General features: G+C 43.3%; 1 protein-coding gene across 1 annotated transcript; it reads left to right on the top strand.

The window, feature by feature from the left end:
- The first annotated feature begins 5,817 nt into the window (after positions 1 to 5,817).
- Positions 5,818 to 20,755, top strand: Ift46 (intraflagellar transport 46). The gene is made up of 12 exons (XM_003472654.5): positions 5,818 to 6,016; positions 6,669 to 6,765; positions 10,681 to 10,760; positions 12,505 to 12,641; positions 13,586 to 13,660; positions 13,817 to 13,910; positions 14,637 to 14,765; positions 15,431 to 15,552; positions 15,865 to 15,931; positions 19,276 to 19,336; positions 19,533 to 19,618; positions 20,261 to 20,755. Exons 3-12 carry the CDS (start codon positions 10,716 to 10,718, stop codon positions 20,354 to 20,356), a joined length of 912 nt encoding a protein of 303 aa, XP_003472702.2. The 5' UTR covers positions 5,818 to 6,016; positions 6,669 to 6,765; positions 10,681 to 10,715; the 3' UTR covers positions 20,357 to 20,755.
- The last annotated feature ends 304 nt before the right edge of the window (positions 20,756 to 21,059 follow it).

Here is a 21,059-nt window from a genome sequence, read left to right as displayed (position 1 = left end):
TTAATTAAATTTTTTTTTTTTTTTTTTTGAGACTAGGTCTCCCTGTGTAGGTCAGGCTGGCCTTGAATTTGTGGCAGGCCTCCGACCCGGACCAGCTGCTGGGATTATAGGTGTGCACCGCCACGCCCAGCTAGCCCATAAACTTTTTTTTTGTACCAGGAACTGAAATTGGAATTTGTGCTTGCCGGGAGGATGCTGTGCCACTGATCTGTATCTCCAGCCCGTAAACTCTTAGCCCTGGCTCTTTTTACTGGAGACTTCTGGGTTTCTCATTCTCCAAGTGGGCACTGGTCGATATTTGATTTTTTTTTTTTTTTTTTACTGTTTTTGACCTCAGGCATGTCTGGCCATTTTTTTGTTTGTTTGTAATAAATAAGTGAAAGGGGAGAGCCTATTAGGAAGGCAGCTTATTTACTGATTAAGCAAAGGGGATGTGTGTACATGTGTGTATCTGCTGTAATACTTATATTTAACACCGAGAACATACATATGTATAGGTGTAGGGATGTGTGTGCGTGTGTGCGTGTGTATGTGTGTATGTGTGTGTGTGTGTGTGTGTGTGTGTGTGTGTGTGTGTCTTATATATTAAATAAGAGTCCTAGGGGCTGGGGCTCACTCAGTGGCACAAGCAATTGCCTAGCAAGTGTGAGCTTGTGAGTTTGATCATCCATACAAAAAAGAAAGAAAGAAAAAAAGAAAGAAAGAAAATAGTAGAAAAAAAAACAAAAAAAACAACAAACAGTCCTTAGGGGCTCTTTCTTCCTCACATTCTGTCGGGTGGGTGAGGGGAACTGGCTTTTTCGGTCTTTAGATTTTTGGGTCTTTTAGTATTAACTCTTTTTGGTAAACTTTTATGGTATTTGTGTTATCTGACGCCTCCCTCAAGTCCAGCTTTTCTCTCCGTTCTCTTTTCAGTTGCCCTAACTGCAGAGTCTGTCTGTGAAGGCAGAAACTGTTTTGGTTATTATTTTATTTTATTTTTTGTCTTTTTGAGACAGGGTCTCCCTATGCAGTCTGGGCTGGATTTAAGCTCACTTTGTAGCCCAGGATGGTCTTGAACTCACAACAATCCTCCTGCCTCAGCCTCCCGAGTGCTGGGATTACAGGTGTGAGCCACCACACCCGGCTCAGAGACTTTTTTTAGTAAAATTTTCTATTGATCTTTTTTTGGTATTGATCTTAAGAAAGTTCAGTGAGGCCTTTATCTTTTTTTTTTTTTTTAAGATTTTCATTTAATTGGTCTACGTGTGATCTGGGTATCAAGACTTTTCATTTTATTTATTTATTTTTTGTCTTTTTGAAACAGGGTCTCAGTATGCAGTTCAGGTTAGCCTTCAGCTTACTTTGTAGCCCAGGCCGATCTCAAATTTGCAAATGATTCTCCTGCTTTAGTTTCCTGAGTGCTGGGATTACAGGAGTGCGTCACTACGCCTGGCTATCTTATTTTTTTCCTTTCTTTTATTTTTTTGTTAACCTACGGGGCCCCTGACTCTATAAAAGAAAATCTAAAACCCCCAAGAAACCCATGTACAACAAGAAGGAAGTCATAGTTCTTACGTCTATTGTGCATATGAACAAAATGATGACAAGCTTAAACAAGTTATCCAAAGTTTCTAGACTAATAAATAATGGAATCAGAACTCAAATCTGGTCTTTGGAGGTTTTTGTTGTTTGTTTGTCTGCGGTGCTGGAGATCTACCCCGGGGCTTTACACACATGCTAGGCTATCCCTCTACCACTGAGTTACTTCTTTTAGTTCTTTTGGGAGTTCAACTCATGCTAGATTTCTGGCTTTTCAGAGAATAATTGATTCAGTAGTTCGTTCCCATATCATATTATCATTTTATCTCATATCCTGGGCTCAACCCTACAGTATTATATATATATATATAATATTTATATTGTTTTGTTTTGGTATCAGCAATCAAACTCAGGACCTTGCAGGCAGGTGCTGCACCACTGAGCTCAATCCCCAGCCCCTCATCCGTATTAACTACAAGTCTGCAGTGAAAGATAAGAGCAAATCTTTTGTTGAGTGCGTATTTTGTGTCAGATACTTTACACATCTTATCTATAATCTTTACAACAATGCAGACGAAGACCCAGAGCCTTAAAGAAGGTAAGCACAGTAGATGACAGAGCCAGGGCTCCAAATCCAGCTTTCTTGTTATTATACGTTGCCTTTCTCTTGATCTTCTGTGTATTTCTTAACATTTCATGAGATACTTACAAGGTACCAGGCATTATTCTAATTTCTTCACATGGGTTGGCCCATTTATTCTCACAAGAATCCTCTCCATTATTCTCTCTTTTACCCAATCTAAACATAGACAACAGCTTCGAATCGCCCTTGAACCCGAGGCTTTTGCATTGAACTACTCCACTTCCTCGCCACCACCCCACTTTCTTTCTTTTCACGTTGAGCCTGGACTGGGTCTCCTAAATTGCTAAGTTGCCCAGGCTGAGCTCAAACTTGTGATCTTCCTGCTTCAGCCTCCCACGGCGCTGGGATCACATGTGTGCATCATTGTGGTTGGCTCTGAGCTTGCTAAAGAGTCTAGTGAAGACCACTGGACAAGGAGGCACAGAGGAGAATTATCCTACCAAAGTGCTCATAGCTAGGAATAAAGCCAGATTCGAATGAACCTGTTGGACTTCAGAGCTCGTACCTTTAAGCACTGCATTACAGACCTGCTATTCCCAATCATGTCCATTCCAGCTCCACTGGCCTTACAGAGTAGCCACCAAGCAAGAACATAGGATGACAGGTGAGCCAAGTACTGGCTGGTTGAGACTGGCATTTTTTAATTTTAAAAGTTTTTTTGGGTCTTTGTTTTTCTGGTACCGGGGATCAAACTCATGACTGTGTGTTTGCAAGGCAGGCACGTATGCCACTGAGCTAAATCCCCAGCCCCTTTTTTGATCTTTTTAACACAAGGTTTCACTATGCAGTTCAGGCTGTCCTTGAATTCACTTTGAGCCCAGGCTGGCCTCAAACTCACACATTGATCCTCCTGCCTCAGCCTCCTGAGTGCTGGATTACAGGTGTGTAACCACCATGCCTGGCTAATAAGGTGACTTTATAAAAATCGAGAATAGGGCTGGAGATTTAGCTCAGCGGTATAAGCGCCTGCCTTGAAAGCAGGCAGTTGTGAGTTCGATCCCTGTTACCAATAAAAACGAAAAAGCCAAAAAAAAAAAAAAATCGAGACTAGTTGGGGCTGGGGATTTAGCTCAGCGGCATAAGCGCCTGCCTTGCAAGTAGGCAGTCGTGGGTTTGATCCCTGGTACCGATAAAAAGGAATAAGACAAAAAAAAATTGAGGATAGTTGTTACTAGAGGCTGGAGAAAATAGAAGGTCAAGAAGAGAGGAAAAAATACTACTCCAGGATTCTAAATTACAGGTAGATAACAGAAATGAGTTCTAGTATCCTATTTTTTTTTTTTATTTTTTTTATTTTTTTTTTTTCTAGTATCCTATTTTACAATAGGGTGACTATCAATAACAGTAATATACCATTTGTATTTTCAAAAGCTAAAAGAAAAAGGCAGACATGGTGACCGTGCCTGTAATCCCAGCACACTGAGGCTAAGGCCAGGGAATCACCTGGAGTTCAAGGTCAGTCTGGACTGCAGAGGGAGAGTCTGTCTAAAAAAACAGAAAAAAAAGAGTTTGAATCTTTTTACCACAAAGAAATAATAAATGTTTAAGGTAATAGTTATGTTTACTCTGATTTGAACATTATACAATATATACATGTATGGAAATACCGCATGGTGCCCCATAAACCAGTTTTTGTGTCGATTTAATTTTAATTGTTTTGGTTCTGGGGACTGAGCAAGGGACACATACTAGGCAGGTGCAGTCCCACCGCCTTACTGAACTACATTCCCAACCTCCACCCTGTTTTTGCTTTGTTTTGTTGTTTGGGCCAGGAGCTTGCTACGCTCCAGGCTGACCTGGAATTCACTGTATACCCCCCGCTGGCCTCCAGAGGATCCTTCTGTCTCAGCTGGGAATGACAAGCATGTGCCACCATAATTTGCATTTTTTCGAGGCGGTCTCTGGTTGAATTGCTCAGGCTGGCCTCAGACTTGTAGCACACCTCCCACAGCCTCCTGAGCAGCTAGGATTACAGGTATGTACCACCCCTGTTTTGTTTTGCGTTTTTAACTTTCTAAAAGAGATATTTGTTTCCTTTGCTTTTTTCTTTATCTTTAGGAGACAGGGTCTATTAGTTCAGACTGATCTTAAACTCACTGTGTAGTCCAGGCTGGCTTCCAACTGGCAGCAATCTTCTTGCCTCAGCCTCCCAAGTCCTGGGATTACAACGATGTGCCACCATGCTTCTAATTTTCTTTTTAAAGTCACTTTTCTTGTCATCTTCTGGCTTGTTTTCTGTGTCAAATTTCTTTTCTTTTCTTTTTTTTTTTTTTTTTTTTTTTTTGTCTTTTTCCTTTTTATAGGTACCAGGGATCAAACTCACGACTGCCTGCTTGCAAGGCAGGCTCTTATGCCGCTGAGCTAAATCCCCAGCCCCTCTGTGTCAAATTTCAATTACACTAAGCTTCTTTATCCCTGACCTCTAAAATTGTCTGTAATTCAAAAATATTTGTCCCTGGGGCTGGGGATTTAGCTCAGCGGCTTAAGCGCCTGACTTGCAAGTAGGGAGTCGCGAGTTCGATCCCCGATACCGATAAAAAAGAAAAAGACAAAAAAAAAATTTGTTCCTTACCTCTTTATTCATTTATTCTTTGACTGACAACCCAAGGGGCATTTTTTTCTATTTTAAAGATTGTTAATACACTTCACATCAGTCTGTCCGGTTCATTTCAGCTCCTTTACTGCCAAACCCGGGGGCAGGGACTGCTTCCCTTTCTCTGCCTTCTCCTTGGCTGTTCTTCCTTGTTTTTAGAGATTTGACATCCTTCCACTTATCTGTGAGAAGAAAATCCTCAATTCCCTCCATTTTTTGAGGCAGGGGGGCCAGCTCTGTGCAAACTGCTACCACCAGCGAGACACAGTCCAGTGAGTTTTTAAAAAATAACTAATTTGGGGCTGGGGATTTAGCTCAGTGCCATAAGCGCCTGCCCTGCAGGTGTATGGTCGTGAGTTCGATCCCCAGTCCCGATAAAAAAGGAAAAAGACAAAAACAAAACAAACAAACAAACAAACAAACAAAAAACCCTAATTTATTCAAGGCACTGGCAGTAGAATTTAAAAATTAAATGGACACATCCTGTCTTAAGCTCACAGTCTTCCTTAGCAAATAAAAATACAGAACAGAGTTAAATTTGAATCTCAGATAAACCAGGAATAATTTCTTAGTGTAAGTATGTCCCATGCAATGGACACGGTGACGGGGAAGGACTGTAATTTAAAAAGTGGTTGCAAGAGTCAGGTGTGGTGGAGCACACCTGTAATCCCAGTGCTCGGCAGGCTGAGGTAGCTGGATCATTGCGAGTGCGAGGCCAGCCTGGGCTACAGTGGACTCAAGACCAGCCTAAACTGCATAGCGAGATCCTATCTCAAAAAGACAAAAAAAAAAAGTGGTTGCAATTGTCCCTGAGAGGATGTCCAAATACTGATTAAACTGATACAGGGAAACTGCAGGCCCAGTGATGCTTGCCCTAAGGGGAAAAAACCGTTTCGTTTGGAAGGTCACCAACGGGCTTTGCTCGCTTCGACCACCAGGTGGCACAACAGACTCATGTACTAAACCATAGACAAACAGGCGACTTGGCCGCCCAGAGAGCCTAGAGAAGCTGTATCCGCGCCGTCTTGCTTTTCCCGCACCTAGAGAGCCGACGCTGGAAGAAGCGTTACTAGCGGCTGCATGCAGATCTCGCGATAGTAAACCCGAGTCTCGCGACTTTTTTCTTGTTTTCTTGGCGACGGAGAACGGGCTAGTTTCTCCAAGTTAGAGCCCTCAGGTGGTCTGGCCAGACACTGGAGTGGGACCCCCTCTGCCGGGGTTCTTTCCATTTAGCGGAGACGGATTCAGAGGAGCTCCAGGTAATTCGTACTCACTTCGCAGAGAGGGAACTGCCGTCCGCCCTCTCAAGAGGACTGCTCCTGCCCCTGCTCATTCGCCTCTTCGCTCCATGATAGCTCTTCTCCCCTCTCCCCTCCCAGCACCAAATTCCTGCTACTTTTACTCCCCAAGCAACTTAAATTAAATCCGATCAGCAAACTGGATGGAGATGGGTGATACTTTCGATATTATTAGGTGAGACCCAGAGGGAGACTGAGGTTTGCCCTGTCTTCGGCACACCCGGTTTCCGGTCCCCGACCCCAGAGACAACTCTTATTAAACCTCTACAGTTTCCAGTGAGAAACCTCATCGACTTTGAGAAAACTAACGTAAGCTGAAGGGAAAGGTATCGTCTACGTAGAAAGACAGTTTTGGAAGAGCTGTGGGAAGGCTAGCTGTCTTTTCCATCCATGATTCCCAGCCAGTGGGCCGGCAGAGCCTCGATGAAGGCTGCTGCACAATGGTTTAACTGCTGGGCTTGAGGCCAAGCAGGCGTCGGAGATGTTTGGATGGGGATAAAGATATTATGGAAAACTGGCATCTTAGGTGAGGAAGGGGAACCCATGCTTGTGTCAGAGTGCTGAATGTGTGTCCCATGGTAAGAGCTAAGTAATCGCATCTCCTTTTGCTTAGACCAAGATTGTTGAAAACCAGACGTATGATGAGCGGCTAGAGATTAATGACTCTGAGGAGGTGACGACTATTTGTACTCCAACCCCAGGACGCCAAGGTAAGAGGACGAAAAGCGAAGAAGAGAAATAGTCCCCCAAAACTGAGCAAGGTGGATTCCCATTTGGTTTCAATAGGGTCAGATTTTATTACAGTATATGTAATAGTACAGCTAACTTTCAGAGTCAAGTTCCTCCACTTGTCATTGGTCCTGTTCTGTTTAAGGAAGGAGGGAACGTCACAGCTTGCCAGACTGCAGGATCTTCCTTCTACTCGGTGTTACCTTTGCATGTTACTGCTCTGCTCACAGTCTCAAAGGGGATCCTGGTTTTGTTTTTATTTATGGTGCTAGATGTCCTCCTTCCTGTGTGATGGATAAGCAAGCCCCCTGTCACTGAGCTACACCCCCAGTCCCTGTTTTATACCCCCAGACCCTGTTTTTTTGTTTTTGTCTTGTACGTGGCATGTGTGTTGTTTGCAATCCTGAGAATCACAAGGTCCCCAACCTGGCTCAAATTTGTGATCCTCTTGCCTCACCCCTCCCAGGGTGCTGGGATTATAGCTGTGGGTCACCATGCCTGACTTTTTTTTTTTTTTTTTTTAACTCCTTCAAATCTATTTTATTCAAGGGTAAAAAGAAAGAAAAAAAGAAAAAAACAACAAAATTTCAAAACATCAATGGGGCAACAATGGGTATACATTGCACATTGTCATCCCTAAATCATTCATTTTTTTAACTTATCAAAAATGTATTTTACTGTATTTCACTCAGCTTCTACTTTACCCTGCAACTCCAGTCAAAATCTCAATATTTTTAGAGAACTTGATACCATTCATTTATTCAACAAACTTTTTTTCTTTTTTGAAAGTGTTCTCCCTATTTGCAGACTGGTCTTGAACTCCTGGGTTCAAGTGTTTTCCCATACCTCAGCCTCCTGTAAACATACATGCCATCACACCTAGCTTAAACATTTTGAGTACCTACTGTGTGCCTTGCCAGCCTTATGCCTGGCACTGGATATAAAGTGTTTAAACAAAAGATACATTGTCTCTGTCATCCTGATACTTACAATCATGGGAGACAGATAGCAGTAAACAAACATAACTATAAATGTGAAAAGTGGGTGATGGAATCAAAGTGTGTATTATGGAGAATAAGGATAAGAAAGAAGACCTGTTGTTTATAGAGTGGTCGGGGAAGGCTAAGGAGAAAGATTAGCCTATGGGAGTAGGGGGTGATATATGGTCAGTAAGCAGGAAGCTAACAAGCAGGGCTTTGGAGGCCCTGTTGCTGGTGTGTGTGGACTGGATTGAAAGGTACAAAGGTGACAGTGGAGAAGGACTGGCCATGGCTCAGTTTAGATGATGGTGGTTTGGACTGCAGTGAGGAAATCAAGAAGGGAATGCTGGGCATGGTGGTGCACGCCTGTAATCCCAGAACTTGGAAGACTAAGGCAGGAGGATCGTCGCAAGTTCAAGACCAGCCTGGGTTACAAAGTGAGCTCAAGTCTAGCCTGAACTGCATAGCAAGGCCTGTCTCAAAAAGTCAAAAAAAAAAAAGAGAGAGAGAGAGACAAGAGACAAATGAAAGATAGACTATAGAATCTAACTTATATTATGTTGTATATTATTCTATTATGCTGTAGAATCTAACTTGCTGGAGCATTGGGTTTGACTTCTGGGGCGGCGTGGTTTGAGACAGGGTCTTTTGTCTTTTGAGACAGGGTCTTGCTGTATAGTTCAGACTGGTCTTCATTTCACTGTGTACCCCTGATTGGCCTCAAACTTGTGGTGATCCTTCTATGTCAGTCTCCTAAGGACTGGGGTTACAGGCCCATACATGGCAGGATTCGATTTTGAGTTAGGATTCAAAGGTGACACGGGATTTTTGAGTATTTGTAGTAAAATACACATACCATAAAATTTATCATTTTAACTTTTTTTTAAAATAGAGTATCTCTATGTAGTCCACACTGGCTTGAACTCACCATATAGCCCAAACTGGCCTTGAACTCACAGCAGTCCTCCTGCCTCAGCATCCCAAGTGCTGGGATTACAGGCGTATAATCCCCTACAATTGTAACCTTTTTTTGTTTACTTTTTAAAACCATTTCAAGTGTAAATTAAATGGCATTAAGTACACTCACAGTGTTGGGTAACCATTATCACTGTCTATTTCCAGAACTTTTTATCATCACTACAGAAACTGATACGTACTAAAAACAGTAAGCGTATGTCTATTAAACAGTAACGTCCAATTCTTCTCCTGCAGTCCCTAGCAATCACTAGTGTACTTTGTCTCTGTGAACTTGCCTGTTCTGGGTATCTCATAAGAGAAATCAAACTGTATTTGTCCTTTTTTGGCTGGTTTATTTCATACAGCACAGTGCTGCAGCTTCCCTTATGTCATACTGTACATCAGAGTTTTATTCCCTTTTAAGACTGAATAATCCACTGTTTGGCTACACTATATTTTGTGTATCTATTTGTGTGTTGGTAGAGCCTAGGATTATTTGTACCTTTTGACTATTGCCAGTAATGCTCCTGTGACCAGAGTATATGACTGTCTGTTGAGTTCCTGCTGAGTTCCTGCTGTTTTGTGGATATACATGTAGCCACTAGGCTTTTTTTTTTTTGCTACATGCTCATGTCAGCCATAAACATAATTTGTTTAGCTAATTTAGTAAGTCAAAAAATTGATGTTTAATTTGCATTATTTGATTCAGAAGTCATTTAACATGTTTTCATGCCAGTTAATACCCTGCATCTAATTATATTTTCAATTGTTCAATATATATATATATTTTTTTTTTTTTGTCTTTTTTGTTTTTATTGGTACCAGGGATCGAACTCACGACTGCCTGCTTGCAAGGCAGGCACTTATGCTGCTGAGATAAATCCCCAGCCCTGTTCAAAATATTTTATTGCTCTTTGAAATTTTTTTTTTTTTTTTTTTTTTTTTTGAGACAGAGTCTCACAATGTAGTTCAGGCTGGCCTTGAACTCATAATGTAGCCCACGCTGGCCTCGAATTTATAGAGATCCTCCTGCTTCAGTGTCTTTAAGTTCTGAGATGACAGGCATGCACTACCAAACCCAGCCCTATTTTGTTGTTTGTTTTACACATATGGATTACAATTTATGGCTGTTATTTGCCATGCTCTAGAGAAGTCAGTTTCATGTAAACCTTCTCAATTGAGCCTTGCAGCAGTCTTGGGTGAGGAAGAGTACTGATCCCGTAGAGGTAGGAATAAGGAGCCCAGAGGCTGTCATTTGCCCATAGAATTGCCCTTCCAGCCAGGCTTCTCACTGTCGCTCCAGCATTCTTTTCATTTGTCTTTTTAGACAGGGTCTCACTCTGAAATTCAGGCTGGCCTTAAGCTCACTTTGTAGCCCAGGCTGGTCTTGAACTTGCAGCAATCCTCCTGCCTTGGCCTCCCAAGTGCTGGGATTACAGGTGTGTGCCACCACATCTAGTTTTGATCCAGCATTCTTTTTACTTTGCTAGTGATTAGCATTTTTTTAATCAAGGGGTAAATTAAGGGCACAGTTTATACTATTTACATACTAGCATATTACGTAAATCAGTTGTATAATTTCTAACCCAATGCCTAAAGTACAGTAATGTTTAGTAATTATATCTTGCATTGAGTTGACAAAACTATGACTAGAATTCAGTTTCCTGTTCTCTACTTTGATGTCCTTATGAATCCTGTTTTATAAAACAGTCAAAGTAGGCCAGGCATAGTGGTGCATGCCTGTGTTCCCAGCGCTTGGAGGCTGAGGCAGGAGGATCACCACGAGTTTGAGGCCAACCTAGAGCATGTAGTGAGTTCAAGGCCAACCTGAACTACATAGCAAGACCCTGTTTCAAAAAACAAAATAAAAGAAAGATTAAAGCACATGATATAAGCTGAACATGTTTTCCTTTGAAAGTCATTGAAACAATAACCTAGAGTCAAAACGTTTCTTTTAAGGACTTCTTCATTCTGCCCGTCTTCCCACCAAGACTATGGCTGATAACTGCAGTGATGAATTTGAAGAGGAAAATAACAAGGTGCAGTATAACCCACAACTTCTCATAGAATTGTACTTTTAGGCAACACCAACTCAGCAGGAAACACTGCTGCACACTTAGCTCCAGGACTTGGGTTCCCTTGACTCATGGAGGAAGAGTAGGAACCAGGCGCCTTGAGGTCTTGAAATATTTCAGAAAGCATCCAGCCGCCTGGCCCTTTCCTGAACTGGGGATCAAACCCAGGGCTTTGGTATGCTAGGCAAGCACTGAGGGCTGAGCCACATCCCTGACCCAGCCCTGGCTTACAGCTGGCTTTTTGGTGAGAAAATTCATAAAGTAGACCAGTGTTTTCACATACTTTACTAACCATAGGAATCAACTGGAATTCTTTATTTTTGGTGTTGGAGATTGAACCCAGGGCCTCGTGCATACTAGTCAAGTACTCTACCACCCGTTCTATCCGAGCCCTTTGGAGACTTACCTTTAGAAATACAGATTCCCAGTCCCCATCCAGAAACTCAAAGATGAAAGCCTGGGAATTTAGATTTTTAGTAAGCATTTCTTGTGATTCTCATTCTGAGTGATTGGTGTAGGCATGTTTTTCACTGTCAAACCTATGATACTGACAATATTTTGAGAAAGACATTTTAATTTTAAGTCTTACACAGGTGAATGGCCCTAGCTAAGCGGGAGTCGCACATGCGCTCAGAGCAACAGCCATTTGTGTTCAGCCTCAGCAGGTGGCCCAGGGGTTACCCTTGTCCTTTAAGACCAGGAGCTGTGAGCTGAAGGTGATGGTGCACACTCATCATCCCAGCATTTTGGAAAACAGGCAGGAGGATTATAAGTTTAAGCCCAGTTTGGTAACTTAGTGATTAAGCAAGAACTTGTTTCAAAAATAAAAATTTTAAAAAGGGCTGAGTTATAGGTCATTGCAGAGGTTCTGAATTCAATTCTCAGTACAAACAATTTTTGATGTATTGTTTTGTGCTAATAGCTGCTTTACCATAAGTGAAACAGTTTAAAAAACTGAAACCAGTATATGCCAGGTAGCACAGGGAGATCCAGCTTTTTTCTTGTTTTATTTTGAGACAGGCTCTCCCTGTGTACTGTAGTTCGGGCTGGCCTTGAACTCATAATGTAGTCCTACTGGCTTCAAACTCATGGATCTTCCTGCCTCAGCCTCTAGAGTGCTGAGATGGCCACCATGCCTGACTTAACTCAAGCTTTTAAAACCTATTTTTAAACTTAATAAAATACAATCTATTTTTAAAGGGGGCCAATTGGTCATTCTTCACATCCTAAGAGAGGGCATGCTACAGGCTCAGCTTTGCAAAGACATAGACCCTGTCTGATCTATTATGCTTGCAATTCAGTTGCAGCCAGAATCATGAACCAAATTCTGTAACCAGAATCGTGGGAAGAATTAAATTCATGAGCCAAGGAATTGCTGTATTTAGAGTTGTCATCCTCTTGAAAAGTCCCTGACTTCAGGGTTGAGTCTGTCTAGATAAAGCTTATGCAGAACTGTCAGAGTCTCCCAGTTGACAGGTCCAGTAGGTTTCATTTGGATACAATTTGTTCCTTAGCCTCAAGTAGGGTTCAGAAGGTGGAGACCCCTGTTGTAACTGAGCGGGAGCAGAACACAAGAAGGCTCTTGGCCCCCTTCTGGGAAGTGTCACCTTCCCTTTCTGCGACAGGGCCCGGGGAAAGGGCCAGAGCTGGGCCCAGCACATTACACCTTCTGTCTCTGAGCCCTTCTCCCCTATCTTGCCCTACCCAGGAAAAGAAGAAGACCTCACAGCTGACACCTCAGCGGGGCTTTAGTGAAAATGACGATGACGACGATGACGACGACTCCTCTGAAACTGACTCTGAGGAAGACGATGATGATGAAGAGCATGGAGCCCCTCTGGAAGGGTGAGCGGAGACCCTGAGTACACGCAAGCCAGGGGAATAGACCGTGCCTACGTACATCTCAAACTCATACAGCCAGGCTTGGTGGTGCACGCGTGTAATCTCAGCACTTAGGAGGCTGAGGAAGGAGGTGGCCGTGACTTGGAGCCCAGCCTACGTGGGCTACATGAGGGAGTTGAAGGCCAGTTTGGGCTACATATTGAGAGCCTGTCCCAAAGAAAGAAACTCAGGAATCAGTGCTTATTCCTTTCTGGCTCCACTGTCTCAGTCCTGTAATGTCACTTAAAATAAAAAATTGCAAAACCAGGCCTAGTAGCACATACTTGCAATCCCTGTACTCTGAGAGGCCATGGCCTCTCTGAGAGGAGGATCGTAAGTTTGAACCCAGCCCAGGCAATTTAGTGAGACCCTGTCTGAAAATCAAGGTAGAAAAAAGGCTGAGTAGCTTAGGGTTCAATCTGCAGTACCACAAAAAGTAAATAAAAATTTAAAACAAACATTAATTACAATATATTTAATAACAGTTAAACAGTTTTCGTAAGTCCACCTTCGAATTTCATGTATCCTTGAGCCGGAGCATGGTGGTGCTTAGCAGGCTGAGACAGGAGGACTGTCAGAAGTTCAAGGCCAGCTTGGACCACGTAGCATGACCCTGACTCAAAAGACCAAGAACATCACTCTGAATTGGGTTCAGTGATTACATGAAGTTTTGCTAAGTAAACCTAAAAGATGGTTCCCACCTTCAGGCTCAGTCTGGGAAAGAGAAGATAAAGGTGTGTACGTAGCAAAGCGTTTTACAACTGAGCAAACTACCCACACACCAGAATTCCTGCGTTAGGCGCAGGGTCACTCTCCTGTGCTCCGAGTAATACAGGCTGACCTGTGGCTCTGCCACCTCTGCTCTCCTTGGTCACCGCATGGAATGAACCGTATTTTCCCTCCACCAGGGCCTATGACCCTGCAGATTATGAGCATTTGCCAGTTTCTGCTGAGATTAAGGAACTCTTCCAGTACATCAGTAGGTGAGCACTGGGATCTCCCAACACACCCCACTGTCCCGACTTTGCCCCAAACCTTTTTCCTGTCTGGTCTGAAACTGGCCAGTGTCTTTTGGCTATTTTTAGTTTGAATTGTCATATAACTTTCTCTCGCTCTCCTGCTTCCTCGTCATTTCCTAGGTACACCCCCCAGTTGATTGACCTGGACCACAAGCTGAAACCATTCATTCCCGATTTTATCCCAGCTGTTGGGGATATTGATGCATTCTTAAAGGTACAGTCAGTGTATTCTAAAAACGATTCCTGAGGTCAGTGCTGGTGAGCCTGTGGCACCTGTGCCACAGCGGGGACCCCTCTGTCGGCACGTGAGGCAAGCTGCCTCAGCAGCAGCTGAGCATTGGCTGACAGTTGTTTTTTCTGAACTGTAATCTTGGTATTGAGGTTTAACTGCATATTGGCACTTTGCAATAAATGAGTGGGCTTTGGGTTGCAGTTTGGGGACTCAGTCTCTGAAAGGTTCACTGTCGCTGCCTTAGCTGTTTGTTCTGACTCCTCTGTTCTAACAGTTCTGCTAAATTTTTTTGACTTAATCGTGTTCATTTCATATGAGTTTTTAACCTTGCTTTCTCCTCCAGATTGTACTCATTGTTCTTATTTTTTCCCAAATCTATTTTATTTCAAGGATAAAATTTAAAAATAAAGAAAAAAAATAGAACATTTCAAAACGTGTCATTTAGGGGTGCCTATTTATCTTATCATATAATAAAAGATTGTCACATACTTGCTTCCTAATTATCCATTAATTTAGTTTGTATTTAAGCTGCCGTAGATGAGGGTTTTTTTATTCAGTAGCACTGAGAACCATATCATGAACAAGCTTCTTACTGCCAGAACTGATGATGAACAGGAAGACTCTCGCCTTCTCACCACCTTGGAAACAGCGGATGTGGCCTTGGTTCAGTCTTAATGTTTTTCTGCTTCCTCTCCTTTCTCTGACCAGGTCCCACGTCCTGACGGGAAGCCTGACAACCTTGGCCTGTTGGTACTGGATGAACCTTCTACCAAGCAGTCAGACCCCACAGTGCTCTCTCTCTGGTTGACAGAGAATTCCAAGCAGCACAACATCACAGTAAGGTCCCGGCCTCCTGCCACGGCCCCATCCGAGAGGGTGGGCAGGAGCAGTCTTGCTGGCCTTTACAGCCTATCAAAAGGGGTCATGTGGCTTTCAGCCAGCCCATTTTTTGTTTTTTGTTTTTTTTCTGTTCCAGGGAAACTCAACTTTGCACTTGCTAGGTAGGAACTTGTACTGCTGATATAAATCCCTGGTCCCGGCTCTATTTTTTTTTTTTAATTTAAAACATTTTTTAAATTTAATTTTTATTAAAAAAATATTACCAGGGATTGAACTCACGACTGCCTGCTTGCAAGGCAGGCGCGTATGCCACTGAGCTAAATCCCCAGGGCCCCCCCCCCCATTTTTTAACAACAGCTTATTGAGATATAAGTACAAACCCTAAAATTCACGCTTTTAAGTTGTACAGTTCATTGGCTTTTAGTATATTCATGGGGTGAGTATACTATTACTGCTCTCTAACAATTTTCATTGCTGCAGAAAAAACCTTGTACCTATTTTCTTTTCCTCAACTCTGGAAGTAACCACTTTTTATGGTGAATATTATTTCAGTGTGTGGATGTACCATATTTTATTGTTTCCACTTTTATTTCTTTCTTTTTTTTTTTGGTCAAAAAAATTGTTTTCAACACTGTTAGCCAGCTTTTTCCTTATTCTTTTAGCAACATATGAAAGTAAAGAGCCTGGAAGACGCAGAAAAGAATCCCAAAGCCATCGACACGTGGATTGAGAGCATCTCTGAGTTACACCGCTCCAAGCCCCCTGCGACTGTGCACTACACCAGGTAGTGATCTCGAGTTGTCGGCCTGCAGCCACTGCCTAAACCTTAGGGACAAATACGGTCAACCCGAGGGCCCGAAAACTTGACAGTTGCTAGCTTAGTTTATAAACATAAAGATTGAAATCTCTCTGGTGTTACTACATGGCCAGCCCTTCCAAACCCTGCGCTCTGGGTAAATTTGATCTGTGGTCTAGATTTTCCTAAAATTGTAGGGTGCTAGATTGAGGACCTCTTGTTATCCTATAATATCCTGATCCCAGGCTACTGATGTCATTAGTCTAGGTTTCCTATTCATATTTACCTCTGAACTTTCAGACCCATGCCTGATATTGACACACTGATGCAGGAATGGTCCCCAGAGTTTGAAGACCTTTTGGGCAAGGTGAGTGGGAAGAAGCAGGAGGTAAGAGCATGTGGCGTTTATTAGAGGATCCAGCGTTTTCCTGTGTTATTATTGTCACTATTGACTGTTTTTGATGCTGGGAGTGGAACTCAAGGCCTGGAGCATGCTAGGCAAGTATTCTACTGCGTCCCCAGCTCCTCAGCATCACAGTGTAACACACAATCAGCAATGTACATGTACCATTAGTGGTGATCCATTTTCACTGACTGAGCCCCCTTGTGTAACCGGCACATCAGATTAGTAGTTAGAAAAGCACCATTTTGGAAGCCCCATGCTCCTACTTCCCAAGATAACCACTGTCTTGAAGTCTAGGCTTGCCTTGTTTTGTACTTTCTCTAAGTCCAAATATACTCTTTATGGCTGTCTTCTTGTTCTATTATGGGAGATTCATCTATATTGTTTTGTGTGGTTCTTCATTGTTTCTTTTTTTTTTTTTTTTTTTTTTTGTCTTTTTCTTTTTTATCGGTACCAGGGATTGAACTCATGACTGCCTGCTTGCAAGGCAGGCGCTTATGCTGCGGAGCTAAATCCCCAGCCCCTTCTTCATTGTTTCTTGTAACTGTAGGTTATTCCATCACTACATACATGTTCTATGACAATTTATGCATTCTGTGATAGGCGTGTGAGTACTTTTTAGTTTTTGGTTATCACAGTGGTGCTGCTGTGAACATTCTGTCTACCACATACCTTTGATGAACATTGTACTTCTTGCACTATTATTTTATACTCAGATCTCTTCCGTAGGAGGTGTTCATGCTATTCCAATGTCCCATTTATAATTATTCCTTTTTTCTTTTCTGTGTAGGAATTTAAACCCAGATCCTCATACATGCTAGACAAGTGCTTTACTACTGAGTTATATCCCCAGCCCAGATTACTCCAAATTTTAAAAATATCCAAGAATAAAATGGGCATGGTGGCACATGTATGTAATCCCAGCAGCTGGGAGGCTGAGGCAGGATGATCACTGCAAGGTCAAAGCCAGCGTGGGATACATAGCAAATTCAAAACCAGCCTGGCTGGGTGTGATGGCATATGCCTATAATCCCAGCACTCAGGAAGATTGTTGGAAGTTTAAGACCATCCTGGGCTACAAAGTGAGCTTAAGGCCAGCTTGAACTGCATAGTAAGACCCTGTCTCAAAGAAGACAAAAAAACTCAACCTGAACTATGTAGTGAGTCTCTGTCTTAAGAAAAATTCAAGAAGATTGCTAAGATTTTTTCTGAAAATAAATTGTAAAACTTTTAATGGAGGCAGACATAGTAGCAAAAGAAAATTTTGAGTTAAAGGCTACCCTAGGGTCAGAGAGAGCTCAAGGCTAGCCTGGACTTCATAGCCAGACCCTGCCTCAAAACAAAAACAAGCAAACAAACCAAACCCACAACGAAACTCTTTAATAGAGGACATAAAATGAGATATGAATGACCGAGGGCTCAGATTGCGCTCTGTGATGGAAGGATTCGGTTGTAGAGTTATCGGTCCTCTCTAACATATTATGTAAGTGTAATGCCATTTCCATCAGAGTTTTTACCATATTTATTAGAAATTGAAGCTATAAATTGGAAGGTTTTTTTTTTTTTTTTTGTCTTTTTCCTTTTTTATCGGTACCGGGGATCGAACTCACGACTGCCTGCTTGCAAGGCAGGCGCTTATGCCGCTGAGCTAAATTCCCAGCTCCTGAAGCTATAAATTAATGTGCAAAAATAGTTTAACACATCATAAACATTTTACAGGAGAAAAAGGATTTGCCCATAAGATGTCACATTATGAAAGTATACTACAATAAATAGCACATGCTTGTAATCCCAGCACTCAGGAGGGTAAAGCAAGAGGATCACAGTGAGTTCAGCCCAGCCTGTGCTGCATAGGAAGAGTCTATCTCAAAAAACAAAGAACAAAATTATAGTAAATAATACAGTACTAGCACGGAGCCAGGCCTGGTGGCATATGCCTGTAATCTCCTGCTAATGCAGGATGATCCCAGCCTGGGCATTTTATCAAGACCCTGTCTCAAAAAAGGGATGGGGATGAGCTTGGTGCAAAGACCCATGAGTTCAGTCCTCAATACTGGAAAAAAAAAAAAGACTGGCATGGGAATAAACATGCAAATCAGTGGACCATAAAAGTCCAGAAACAAACCCATGTAAACGTGAGAGTTTGGTATAGAAGAAAGGTAGGGTTTTTGTTGTTGTTTGTTTTGGTTTTGTGGTGCTAGAGATTGAACCTAGGGACTTGTATACTAGGCGAGTGCTCTACAGTTGAGCCACACCCCCCCAGCCCTTGGTCAGGAAATCGAATAGCTAGACTAGTACATCCATCCAGTGAAAGGCTATGCAACTCAATATTATTTGGTATTTTGCTCTAGTATAAGTAAATAACACATTTATATTTATATATATATATATATATATTTTTTTTTTTTTTTTTTTTTTTTGCATGTCTGTGTGTGTGGTGCTGGGGCTTTGTGCACGCAGAGCCAGAGCTCTACCACTGAGCCCCATCCCCAGCCAACAATGATATACTGTGAAATGAAAAAGAGTTGTAAAACTATATGTGCAATTTTTTTAAAAAAACAGAAAACTGTTTTAAGCAGCCAGTAGTTTTTAATCTTACAGTATGACTTGTTTAAATCCAAAGTCTGTCACCTGAGTGAGATGCTCTGTCCATTTGCTCCGTTCCTATGGTGTTCTAGAACTGTTCATGTTAGAACAAGTTACTAAATTCCCAGCCATAAAACTGGGACCAGACTCTTCATGATCTGCAGCAGAAGACAGCCTATCAGTATATTTTACTTACAAAATCATTTGGCCTCGATAGACCATTCACTATCTTTGTAGTTAATGAGTACAACTGACTCCATCTTACCGATGGAAATTGTATTGCTATGCAAATTGTATTAGTTTTCAAGGGTTACTGTAACAAAATACTATAGACTTGGTGGTTTAAACAGCAGGAACAGTTTTTCACAGTTCCGAAGGCTGGGAATCTAAGATCAAGTCGGCAGGGTTGATTTCTTCTGGAGTCTCATTGTCTTCAGTCTTCCCTCTCTGTGCTTATGTCCCGATTTCTCCTTGTCAGGCCACCAGTCATGCTGGATTAGGGCCCACCCCAGTGACCTCATCTCCACATAATTCCTTCTGTAAAGACTCTGTCTCCACATGTAGACATTCTGAGGCTCAGAGGGTAAGACCTCAATATAGGAATTCTGAGGCGCCTAAGAAAATTAGAGTTACCCCTGCCTTACGGTAGAAGTCCTTTCCCTGCAGGGAGTGGTGCCGCGCACTCTGTGCCTCTTTAATGCGGGCCATCTGCACCCTTGTAGGTGAGCCTGCCTACCGCGGAGATGGACTGCAGCCTGGCCGAGTACATCGATGTGATCTGTGGTGAGCGCTGCATTCTAGGCTCTTGCAAGAGCTCACTGACCCTGGGAAGGTGGTGCTCAGGCTTCTGAAACCACTCACTGGGTGTCTACCCAGCTCGCAGTCACACATGCCGCCTGGGAAGGGGCTGACTGTGCCGACCAGAGCGCCCCCATCCCCTGTCTCCGCGTTCCGTTCCTGGCAGCTGTTCTCATTTCAGCCATCCTGGACATTCCTGTCTACAAGAGTCGCGTTCAGTCCCTCCACCTGCTGTTTTCCCTCTACTCAGAGTTCAAGAACTCACAGGTGAGGCACGCAGGGGAGGTTAATGGAGCTGTAGTAGGGCGTCTTCAGGTCCCGGGCCTGCTGTGATTGCGTCCTGTAGCAGTGGAGAACATCCCTGCCAGCAGCAGCCAGGTGCGGTGGCCCACACCTGTAATCCCAGCACTCTGGTGGTGGGGGAGGCTGAGGCGGGATGACTGCCATGAGCGCAAAGCCAGGCTGGACCACATGAACAAGTTCAAGGCAAACCATACACACGCACACACACACAAGGAAGGAAGGAAGGAAGGAAGGAAGGAAGGAAGGAAGGAAGGAAGGAAGGAAGGAAGGAAGGAAAGAAGGAAGGAGGGAGGGAGGGAGGGAGGGAAAGAAGAAAGAAAAGAAAAGAAAGAAAGAGAGCAGCAGAGGAGGCAGGCCTCAGATGATGAGGACCTGCAGGGGACATCCGTGCTTAGAGGAGGCTCAAGTGGCTTCATGAATGGAAGCACAGAAGGAAAAGGGATTCATAGCAGAAGGAGATTGGGCAGATTTCTCATTGGAATTGGTGTGGAGCAGGGTTGGGAGAAAATTGGGAGTTTAAAATGTTTTCAAAGAGACAGCTCTTTCTAAAATGTAGCAATTGTCACATCCCGTGCACTCAGCGTGCCCTCTCCTCTTTCCTGGCAGCATTTTAAAGCTCTGGCTGAAGGCAAGAAAGTGTTCACCCCTCCATCCAACTCCACCTCCCAAGCCGGAGATGCAGAGACGCTGACCCTCAGCTGAGACCCCGAAGGCCATGTGGAGTCTGAGGGGACTGGTCCTTGTCACCGCCCCAGTGCCTGCCTGCTTTGCAGCCATGCTGGCCTGCACTGCACTGTATCCTCCCTCCAGAGAACACTGCACATGTCTGCCGACAGGCTCGGCCTGCCCGGTGGCTTTAACAGGAGGGCTACACACCCACAGCACTGTGGGGTTTGTCTTGGAGGATGAAGATCGGGTGGAACACTTACAAGATGTTCTTCTGGGGACAGGGATGGCATTACTCTCTTTCATTCAGGAAGGGTCTCACTGTGTAGCTCAGGCTCACTGTGAACTGGCTATCCCTGTCTCAGCGCAGCTGTTCTTTCCTTCCTTACGTTAGTCGGCAGTGATTTTACATTAAAACGCTGTGTCAGTTTGTGATAGGATGCTCTGGTTTTGTATCTGCAGTTCCTGGTTCATGACTTCCATTGCTCTTATTTCCTAAGTGACTAGAATAGTGTTGAGGAGCTACAGGCCTCAGACAGCTCCCCACTACCTCTGGCCTTTTGCCTTCTTTTACCCCCCCCCCCACCTTTTTTTTTTTCCTCAAGGCAGGTCAGAGAAATTTAATGTTAAATGCTCTCTCCCACCTTGTGTGTAGTAGATGTTGAGCCCCCCCCATTGCAGGAGGGTCCTACCCCATATTCTCTGGGAAGCAGTACTGGGCCCTGCTGGCTTTCCCAGT

The sequence above is a fragment of the Cavia porcellus genome, unplaced genomic scaffold (assembly GCF_034190915.1).
Source record: "Cavia porcellus strain 051 isolate PalLab524CR breed Dunkin Hartley unplaced genomic scaffold, mCavPor4.1 scaffold_9, whole genome shotgun sequence".
NCBI classification, from domain to species: domain Eukaryota; kingdom Metazoa; phylum Chordata; class Mammalia; order Rodentia; family Caviidae; genus Cavia; species Cavia porcellus.
The sequence above is the reverse complement of the archived record's forward strand: the minus strand, read 5'-3'. Positions and strand labels throughout refer to the sequence as shown.